This window comes from Natator depressus, chromosome 25 (assembly GCF_965152275.1).
Source record: "Natator depressus isolate rNatDep1 chromosome 25, rNatDep2.hap1, whole genome shotgun sequence".
In the NCBI taxonomy this organism is placed as follows: domain Eukaryota; kingdom Metazoa; phylum Chordata; order Testudines; family Cheloniidae; genus Natator; species Natator depressus.
In genome coordinates, this window is record NC_134258.1 from 10,513,707 (window position 1) to 10,524,236 (window position 10,530).

A 10,530-nucleotide genomic window follows, 5' to 3' on the forward strand; every position below is an offset into this window, starting at 1 on the left:
AGCAATCGGCTTCTCGGGAAATGCTCCAGAGCTTAGTTCCCTTCCAGATGATGTGAGATGCTTTCAGGTGCCAGCTTCGTGTTACCGCATACCTGAGGGGACGATAAAGATGCTTTTGAATCAAAGACAACCACTTTGTGACTAACACACCTGAGGGGTTTGCATGGGGATCGACAGGCTCTCAGGGCAAAAGGCATTCTGTTACCTTGAATCACCGTAAGTAGCCCCACGGAGTAATGTGCTGTGCAGTGAGAGGGTGACAGAATCAATACTAATAATAAATGTATTTTATTATAGGTGTGTACAGCCCCTAGCACAATACAGCCTTGATCCATGACAGGACTCTCTAAGTCAGGGGTGGGTAAACTACGGCCCAGGGGCTGCATCCGGCCCTCCAGATGTTTTAATCCAGCCCTCAAGCTCCCGCCGGGGAGTGGGGTCCATGGCTTGCCCCGCTCCGGCACTTCAGCTGGGGAGTGGGGTTGGGGGCTTGCCCCACTCTGCGCGGCTCCCAGAAGCAGTGGCATATCCCCCCTCCGGCTCCTACACATAGGGGCAGCCAAGGGGCTCCGCATTCTGCCCCCACAGTTCCCATTGGCTGGGAACTGCAGCCAATGGAAGCTGTAGGGGCAGCACCTGCGGACAGGGCAGCGCGCAGAGATGCCTGGTCGTGCCTCCATGTAGGAGCCAGAGGGGGGACATGCCGCTGCTTCCGGGAGCTGCTTGAGGTAAGTGCCACCTGGAGCCTGCACCCCTGACCCCTTCCTGCACCCCAACCCCTCGAGCCAGCCCTGATCCCCCTCCTGCCCTCCGAACTCCTCGATCCCAGCCTGGAGCACCCACCTGCATGCCCAACCCCTCATCCCCAACCCCACTCCAGAGCCCACACCCCCGGCCAGAGCCCTCCCCCTCTGCACCCCAACCCCCTGCCCCAGCCTGGAGCCACCTCCCACACCCTGAACTCCTCATTTCTGGCCCCACCCCAGAGCTCGCACCCCCAGCCAGAGCCCTCACCCACTCCCGCATCCCATCCCCCAATTTCATGAGCATTCATGGCCCACCATACAATTTCCATACCCAGATGTGACCCTCGGGCCAAAAAGTTTACCCACCCCTACTCTAAGTGCTTCAGCTCTGAAATAAATATATCTTACATATATCACATAATTTTATATATTACAATATATAACGGTATTTATGTCAGATTCCAAGGCCATAAGGGAACCACCATAATAATAATCTAGTCTGTCCTCCTGCATAACACAGGCCAGAGAACTTTCTCAAAATAATTCCTAGGGCAGAGCATTTAGACAAATAGCCACTTGTTATATTATTATTAAATGTACTGTCTATTGTTGTGTTATATGTGTTTGTGCAGCCCCTAGTGCAATGGAGCCCCCAATAGCTAGTGACGATCTCTAGGGGTCACTGCAAGACAAGGCGGATGATTCTGAAGATCAAACAGTCCTTCGCTGACTGCAGCTTTCGCTGAAATCAATAGCGATTTTTCATGTTTAAAGACCACAGAATGCGGCCCATTATTTGTTAATCTTCAGAGTCGATGCTGTAATTACCCAGCCCCTGTCCTACGGCTGACATTTTCCTATCAGACTAATACAGATTAAAAGGGCTAAAATACACAAGATTAAAACCACAATTACAGTCTTAGAGGGAAAAAGAAAAGGAGGACTTGTGGCACCTTAGAGACTAACCAATTTATTTGAGCATAAGCTTTCGTGAGCTACAGCTCACTTCATCGGATGCATTCAGTGGAAAATACAGTGGGGAGATTTTATATACACAGAGAACATGAAACAATGGGTGTTACCATATACACTGTAACGAGAGTGATCACTTAAGGTGAGCTATTATCAGCAGGAGAGCGGGGAGGAGGGGGGGAAACCATTTGTCGTGATAATCAAGGTGGGCCATTTCCAGCAGTTGACAAGAACGTCTGAGGAACAGTGGGGGGGAATAAACAAGGGGAAATAGTTTTACTTTTGTAATGACCCATCCACTCCCAGTCTCTATTCAAGCCTAAGTTAATTGTATCCAGTTTGCAAATTAATTCCAATTCAGCAGTCTCTCGGTGGAGTCTGTTTTTGAAGTTTTTTTGTTGAAGTATTGCTACTTTTAGGTCTGTAATCGAGTGACCAGAGAGATTGAAGTGTTCTCCGACTGGTTTTTGAACGTTATAATTCTTGACGTCTGATTTGTATCCATTTATTCCTTTTGCGAATGCAGACTAACACGGCTGCTACTCTGAAACCAGTCTTAGAGGGTTTGTCGGTAACACATGATTATGCCAATTTCAGGCCACTCAAGCTGTAACAGTTTCAGTGAGGGCCTCTTTTGCCTGCGAACCACCAGAGGGGAAGCCTTGAAATGCTGCCCTAAAATCAGTCCCATTGCTTGGGAGGCTGCTTGCTACACTAACCATCAGGAGAACTTGAAGAGCAGGGGTGAGATCCTGGCCCCATTGAAGTTAATGGCAAAACTCCTACTGACTTCACTGGGACCCGGGTTTCACCCCAGGTGTCTAGAGTCTTCCCCAACTGTCTCCCCATCCCTGGGGGTGAGTGGATGCATCTCCTCCCTCTGGAGTCCCCAAAGATCCTTGCTCCAATCTACAGGATTGTTTACTATCCCTCACCCCTTGCTCTGACTCCTTCCCCCACCCTGTCTGCCCACTTTCCCTTCCATTGGTCCCGGATGCTGCTCCCACCACGTACTTGGCCTGGGTCCCCACATGGCATTCCTCCTCCATGGAACACACAGTGATGCAGACAGGCGGTTGCCATGGGGAGGGGGATTGCACCTTCTGTTCCCAGGGGAACCCCCGGCTGAGGGAGGATCCCTCAGTGTGGCCCAGTGTCAGAGACTTGGGAGCCCTAGGTTCAAGTCCTGGTTCTGCCACCGTCCTCCTACAAAACCTTGGGTAAGTCACTTAGGCTCTCTGTGCCTCTGTTTTCCCTCCCACCCTTTGTCCATTTAGGTTGGGAGCTCTTACTCTGTCTGTGCAGCGCCCAGCACAATAGGGCCCCATTGTGCTAAGCATCGGCTCTGCCCACCTTAGGGAAAGGCCATCTCTGCCCCAACGAGCCTACAGGCCAAGTAACGCTGCTATAGGACAAACAGGCCGGAGCGGAAACCCAGGGGAACCCAGAGGTGTAGGATCAGCCCGTGGATAAGGAGCTGATGAGCCCAGTGGTCCAAGTACCTCAGCAGTTTGTACAGTTCCCTTGGATCGCTGCCCCTGGGATGGATCGGCTCACGGAGCTGTTCCTTCCCCTGGTGCTGAAATCCCTCCCCATGCATGAAGCCGGCGGTGTAAGCAACCCCTCCGGATGCTGCAGGATCGTGTGCTGCTTCCCAGCGATACAGCAGCTGGTCTCTGTGCTCAGGCCTCCCCCTCCCCTTTGTCCTATGTCAGTAAATAGCCCCCGCCCCCGCGGTGAGAGTCACCCCCACCAGAGACCGAGTCCGCAACAGGCTCGGACTCACTGCGGCTGTGTCTACACTACCGGCGCTGCAGCTATGCTGCTGTGGCAGGGCGCTGGGTGTCACCCCAGAAGGGTTTTTTCTGTCGCCGTTGTTAATCCACCTCCCCGAAAGGCGAACGGACGAGTCCTCCCACTGACCTAGCGCCGTCTACAAGGGGGCTCCCATCAGCTTACCGACAGCTCTTGGGGGGGGGGGGTGAATTTCTCACACCCTGAGCAACACTCCTAGGTACACCTATGTTTTAGGGTAGGCCAGGCCTGACGCTTTGTGGGGAGATGAGCTTGTGAGGGAGGATCGCTTTCCTCCCAGCTGGGCCAAGCAGACAGGGCTGGAGCCATGTCCTCAACAGTCAGGGTCCATCAAGGATGAAGGGGGAGGTCACAATGGTTCAAGCATCCTATGGACTCCTGCTCTCCCTGGCAGTCAGTGGAGGGGTGTCTTGCTGTTCTGTGTTTGGAGAGCCCCTCGCACACTTGGGTCTTGCTCCATGACGAGGGCTCTGCAATACACACGATAGCCACAAACATCTGTCCATGCTCGAAATAAACACAGGGCGCTCTATTTTCCGTAAATCCAACCTTACCCATCCATCAGACACCCCCACCCCCCGCATGCCGCTCTCAGCTGCCCGGCCTAGCAACATGCGTTTTCATTGGTGGCCCACAAGACAGAGCCCTGGCCAGGCCCTCAGGAGACCTGGGTTCTGATCCTGGCTCTGTCACTGGTCTGTGAATCAAATAGCTTCTTTTCCATACAGTGAGCTGGATCTGGGGTCCCTGGAGATTCTGGGTCAAAGAACAAAGGACCAAACCCCAATTAGCTAATCAGTCGGTAGGTGAGTGATCTACCAGGCACAGGCTCTGGGTGAGAGTCACCAGGTCCAATTCGCCTCTCACCAGGGTTTAACTCCACTGACCCCCATTTCCAATGGGCAATTCAGAGCAGAATCAGCTTCCTCCCCATCACCAACCCAAATTCCCTTGAGGATATGGAGCCAAATGTTGGGGGTGCACAGAGTGTCAACCTGCACCAAGCTTGGGCCCTGCTGGGCCTCTCCGCTCACTCTTCAGCTGGGGAGGGATGCAGCTGGCGTGTGCTCAGATAGACAGGTTGTGGCCCATGGATCGAGGAGGCTGGTGGTAGCATTGCTTAGTAGGGACGTGCCTGCAGACTGGAGAGCACACTTCACTTCCTCTTGCTGTTTATTAGTTTTCAATCCTCAACGTGAATGTGAAGAATTGGGATTTGAAGTGAATGTCAGCCAGGGAGTACCAGAGAAGGAGTACCTCAGTCTAGATCTGCAGCGCCCCTGCCCCTCTGCTATTCTAGCTCTGGGCTTGCATGCAACTCGGCCAACGCACCTCTAGCATGGCCAATCAATGCCCCTCGATACTGACACCTTGCTTTTCCAGCCCTGTGCCTTTCCTGGGAAGGCAGTCAAAGCTCACACTGAATCATGTCAGACGCAATCCAGCAGCCACCGGGGCTATGCTGAGCCTGGCAAGACCCCGTGGCACTGGTGGCTAGAGATGGTTCTGAACTGAAGCCACGCATCCAAACAAACCAGCCCCTGGAAGCTCAGATCCATGTCACGCATCAACCCAAACCTCCATGCAGAAAAGGTCATCTTCACCCGGCGGATCCCCTTCCATCACGCCAGGAGACGCACCATTGCAGGACGACCTTAGCAAAGTCCTTCCTTGTCTTCCTCCCAAACTTTGCCAACCTCCCCCCCGCACCCCCTCCTCTCTGAATGACTCACTGGAGCCAAGGGCTAATAATGAAATTGATTTAATATTCAGAGGTTGATCTGTAACAAGCAACGGACATTCTCCCCGCCCTCCTCCATCTCCCCCCACCACCCAGCACAGACCAGGTAATTAAGAGCAGGCTGGGATTCGTGCCTGCTTGGGTGATGGATGCATATGCTAATGAGCAGAGAGAGGACATTAGCAATTTTCTCCTGTACTTTAAGTCTCTGTATCCTTCCCCCACCCCCCCCAATCCACTTCTTGCTTTGCCTAATTCCAATAAAGGCAGGAGGGGCTGAGGCGTGGTTTTAATTTGCAAGGCAAAGAGAGCACCCCATTATTTATTTATATTAATCACCATGACCGGCCTGACGGTGCCTTTAATCAAAGGGGAGAGACGCCCTTCAAGGCTCTAATTTGGACTCTTTCCATCACCCCAGGAGGCTGGAAAAAGCCAAAGCAGAGACAAAAGACCCACTTGTCACTTCCCCCACCTTTGCTTTGTCCTGGATCATCCATGGTAAATTCTAGGGGAAGGGCTGGGATCACCCCAGCTCTGTCCCCTGCCCCCCTAAAGTTCAGGGCATGATCTGGATTCTGTTCCATTGCAATCAGGTCACCCGCATGGGTGTGATCAGCTAGTTACCAGCCACCCACCCTCTCTTCTGCGCTGGGACCCAGGCTTCAGATTCTGTTGTCCAGTCCACGACTGCAGGATCCAGGGCAGGATTTAGGGAGCCCCTGTAAGCCGGCAGCCAGAGAGAGCCCCAGGGTCTGTCTCCATCCAGCAGCCTCTGTAAAGAATCCCCTTTATATTCACTACAGCCTTCTCCTGCCTTGTCTCTGCTGCAAGATAAGCCACATTACCAAGCAGGGGGATGACGGAGGGGAGAGAGACAGCTACAACAGGAAGACTGAATCAGAACAAAAAGCTGGCCTGCTTCAAAGCCAAGAGGCTCAGGCCCATGGACTAGCATAGGGCTGGCCAGACTTGCCGAACAGTTCAGTTCCCAGTTAGGCACCTCAGCGAAACAGATGGATTTCCAGGAGTGCTCAGAATTGCTGGCAGTGGGAGCTGCTGGGTATTGGTCACTGTTGAAATTCAGGCCACTTTACCTACCTCCCAGCCACACGGTAAAGGACCCATTGGGATGGATTTAGGCTGGTTTTATGTTGGATCTGGATCCTGTCCGCTGCCATGGCTGTCATGTCAGGATTGTGCCAACCAGGCAGAGCTGCCAATGGCTTCGTCTGGGCACGGATGCATCCCTCTCATTGTATTTTACGGTTCTCTCTCTATTTCTGCCCTAGGCCCATAAAATGGGGCTCCACATCTGTCTCCTCTGGGGGAGTTCCTGGTTCGGGGGGCGGGGGAGGCAGTTGTTCATACACCATGGTGATGGGTGCAGTGGGGAACCAACTCTGAACCAGGGGAGGTGAAGGGAGCTTGGACTGTGTGGTAGCTTACAGTCAAGGTTGTGGTCTTCCTCTGGAGCAGTGTCACTGTGGCCACTGAAAATGACCTCGGGGGCGTGAGGCATTGTTTGAGAGCGCCTCGGTGGCTGGGAATCGACGGCGCTGCATTGACATCAGTGGGGCCGCCTGGCACCAGCAGGAGAGCTGGCCCAAGGCTGGCAGCAAGAGGAGTCAAAGCGCTGGGCCGGGGGTTTCTAGAACAGAGCGCAAGGAGTGGGGCTGGCGGCGCAGCGGGGGGGAAGGGGAGTGACGTTTGTGCCGCGTGAAGGGTAATTTTCCTAAGAGGGAGGCAGCTCGTGGCGTCTCCTTAATGAAGGGGCGGGCGGCCTGTCAGGGAATTAACCTAACAGATGGGGGCTGAGTGGGTATAAAGGGGGGCTGGCCCCCCATGGACTCTCAGGGAGCGAGATTGTACAGAGACGGGAGAAGATCAGGGAATGAGACAGGAGAAAGAGCCAGGCTGAGGCAGAGAAAGTGAAGGGCAAAGCCGAAGAGAGGGAAGGAAGAGGCCCAAGGCAGGAGAAGCAGAGAGGGCCGAGGAAAAGGAAGGAGAGAAGGTGGAAGAGAATAGGGAAGAGCCGAAGAAAGGAAGAGGGGATGGAGGCAGGAGAGGAAGAAGCCTAGAGGAGAGGGCAGGGAGCCAGCCTCATGGAAGGGGGGCCAGAGCAAGCCCACTTCTCTGGGAAGGAGGAGCGGAGGGCAGGACAGAGGGTCTGTGTGCCCGGCTGTGGGGAAGGCTCCCAGGGTAAGTAACCCTGATAATGACCATGGGGAGGGATTGTGTGGCTGGGAATCGGCTCCGTATGGCACAGAGGTGGTTGCGTTCTGGCCTCCGGTCCCCCAAGCCACAGGGAGGAAACACCCCGCTTTTAAGCAGCAGCAGGGAGAGCAGACAGGGGCTGGGTCTGATCCCACCCCTACCCCACAGCAAAGGTCACAGGGCAGGTGCACCCCAGAGCCAGTTTCCCCCTGCTGTTGAGACTCAACCCCGCTAGGCAGGAGAGGGCAGCTCCACCTCCAAGACCCCCAGAGCATCACCAAGGGGCCAGGCAGTGCCAGGCATAGGTGACGGGGACGCCTGTCCACTAGGAATGGTGATGAGGCCCAGCAAACTCATGCCACAGCACCCCCAACTGGTCACGATTCCCAGTGACGGCCAAGCTGTGCTGGGATTCAGCCAGCAGCTTCTTCCCAAACCTGTGCAAAAAGAGCCATGAATCCATCTTCTTCCAGAGGGAGACAGCTCGGGCGGCCGTTCGGGGGGCTCCTCTCGCCACTTGGCCCGATCCCCCCTGGTCCTGCCTTCTGGAGAGGCAGGAGGGTCTCGTGGTTAAGGATAAAGAGAAGCGACCCAGATGCGGCCATAGAGGGGCCCTCTCTCGCTCTGCGTCCGTGCAGTGCCTAGCGCAAGGCGGCCCTGCTCTCTGCTGGACACGCCGGCGCCCCGGTTCTGGTGGGGCGTGGCTGCTGAGTGCGGGCTCCGGTGCCGTTCTCTCTAGGCGCCAGGCCGGCGTGCGCTGGCTGCGGGGGGAAGATCAGAGGCCCCTTCCTGCTCCGCGTGGCGCCCGACACAGAGTGGCACGTGGGCTGCCTCCGCTGCAGCTGCTGCCGGCTCAGCCTGGCCCACAGCCCCACCTGCTTCCTGCGCGACGGCAGCGTTTACTGCCGAGCCGACTACCTCAGGTAAGGCCCCGCCTCGCAGGGGGGGACTGACCCCCGGGCCTCCTGCTCCAGCCCAGGGACTCCGCCCCGAGGCCGGCTCCTTTTAACCTCTCCGTGGAGCAGCCACTAGGGGGCGACAAAGCCCCACGTCGACCCACCGACCAGGTAGCTGGGTAGCGGCTGGCTGAGCGGCCCCAGGGCCGCGTCTCTGCCCCAACCCCACTGGGGCTGGCCCCAGGGGCGAGAGAGGAGCTCAGTGTGCATGGCGGTGGCTGCCGCCCATGGTGCCCCCTGTTGGTGGTTCCCACGCCACGGCACTGAGCGATCATGGCCGGCGGGCGTCCGACATCGATTAGGTGGCCGAGAACCAGCCAACTCGTTGCACCTGGGCCAGCGCCTTCCCATGCTGGTTTGAAACAGGAAAAAACAAAACCAAAAAAACCCCACTCACCTTGCACAGATGCTGCAGGATGGTCAGAGGCTGGGTGACCACCAGCCTTGGGCTCCTCTCGAAGCCAGCCTGGGTGAGGCCCATGGGATGTGGGCAGGACCCAGAAAGGGCTGGTCTAAATCACCCTGGCTCTACGGCTATCAAGGGAACAAGGCCCATTTACACCGGCTAAGCAGCTGGATTTTTGCCCCTTGTCCAGCTGGAGTTGCTGTAATGGGCTCCCTCCCCCCCCCCCATGCCCATCCGTGCCAGGCTTGGGTAAGGGGCTCCCCCAGCCATGCCCATCCATGCCAGGCTTGCTGTAGTGAGATCCCTCCTCCTATACACCCCATGCCCATCTGTCTGAGCATCCCCTTTTCTCTGCCCCCCGCCCTCCCCTACAGGCTGTTCTCCATGAGATGCGCCCGCTGCCAGGAGACCTTGCTGCCCTCTGACCTGGTGTTGCGGGCACGAGGGGCTGTGTACCACCAGGCCTGCTTCCGCTGCTCCCACTGCCAACGTCAGCTGCTGCCCGGCGAGCGGTTCGCTCTGTGGCAGGATGGGCTGTACTGCCCCATGCACCAGTGGCCTGGGCAGGAAGGGGTGGGGCCGGAGAGGCCCGTATCAGCATGGACCAAGTGGCACCGGTCAGGTAAGCTCTGGGCCAGGTCGCTTGCACAGAAGGGGGCTCCCCGTGGGGAGCACGAGAAGCAGCCTTGGTACAACCCCATGCTGAGCTACCCAGGCAGAGCCTGGCTGCTCCTGGGGAGCCCCGGGCCAAACCCAGTTCAGGGCAAGGCAGGGGAGTTGCCTCACTGGCCATACCCCCACGGTGCAAGCGCCGTCTGCACACACTGCTGGGGGGGAACCATGCGACCAGGAGGGTATTTCACGCGGGAGCTGGCCAACAGCTTCCAATCTCTGCCATCCCGATTTGAACTAGCCCCCGAGAGGGGACCGGTTCCCTAGCCCACTCCCAGTCCCCTGACCCACGCCGAGTTCCAGTTCACCAATGGGCCCCACTGCCTGGTGTTTCGCCGGAGCCCATCCTGCTGGGGTCTAACGTCCTGCCTCTTTCCCTGCCCCCAGCGATGGGCTCGAGCGTCCCCGGGGCCCAGGACGGCTCAGGGAAGCTGGCCCGCGTCCGCACCGTCCTGAACGAGCGGCAGCTCCAGGCCCTGAGCGCCTGCTATGCGGCCAACCCTCGCCCCGACGCCGGGCTGAAGGAGCAGCTGGTGCGGCTGACCGGCCTCAGCTCCCGCGTCATCCGGGTCTGGTTCCAGAACAAGCGCTGCAAGGACAAGAAGCGGAACCTCATGAGCCAGCGGCAGCTGCCACCCCTGGTAAGAGGGACGTGCAGTCCGTCCCGGGACGGTACAACCCAGGCCAGGGAGGCCCAGAGGCAGTAGAGACTGGAGAACAGAGACACCCACAGGGTCTGTCTGTGTCCAGGAGCCTTGGTAGAAAATCCCCTTTGTAGACACCGCAGCCCCAATCCGGTCTCTTCTCTGCCACAGGGACGCTGCAGGAGAAGCTCGGCGCCATCCCCATTAGGAACGCAGCAGCATCTGGTTCACTACTGAGTGTGAAACTGTCACTACTTACACTAGTGACATGAGCCCCGCAGGATGGCTTCTCCACTCAAGGTCCCTTTGCGGGGTCGCAGCCAGGCGTGGTGGGGTTTGGGGTGTAAATCCTGTAAGAGAA

General features: G+C 56.9%; 1 protein-coding gene across 1 annotated transcript; it reads left to right on the forward strand.

The window, feature by feature from the left end:
• Window positions 1-7,379: 7,379 nt before the first annotated feature.
• Window positions 7,380-10,232, forward strand: LOC141977979 (insulin gene enhancer protein ISL-1-like). The gene is made up of 4 exons (XM_074939815.1): window positions 7,380-7,476; window positions 8,231-8,414; window positions 9,228-9,475; window positions 9,913-10,232. The coding sequence occupies exons 1-4, from the start codon at window positions 7,380-7,382 to the stop codon at window positions 10,230-10,232; spliced, it is 849 nt and encodes a 282-aa protein (XP_074795916.1).
• Window positions 10,233-10,530: the final 298 nt, after the last annotated feature.

What these genes read in the sequence shown, in the direction of transcription:
- LOC141977979 (XM_074939815.1), top strand. Translation starts at nt 7,380, where the DNA reads ATGGAAGGGGGGCCAGAGCAAGCCCACTTCTCTGGGAAGGAGGAGCGG. An exon ending in CTGTGGGGAAGGCTCCCAGG is followed by an intron (nt 7,477 to 8,230) that starts GTAAGTAACCCT and finishes CGTTCTCTCTAG; the next exon opens with GCGCCAGGCCGGCGTGCGCT. An exon ending in TGCCGAGCCGACTACCTCAG is followed by an intron (nt 8,415 to 9,227) that starts GTAAGGCCCCGC and finishes CCTCCCCTACAG; the next exon opens with GCTGTTCTCCATGAGATGCG.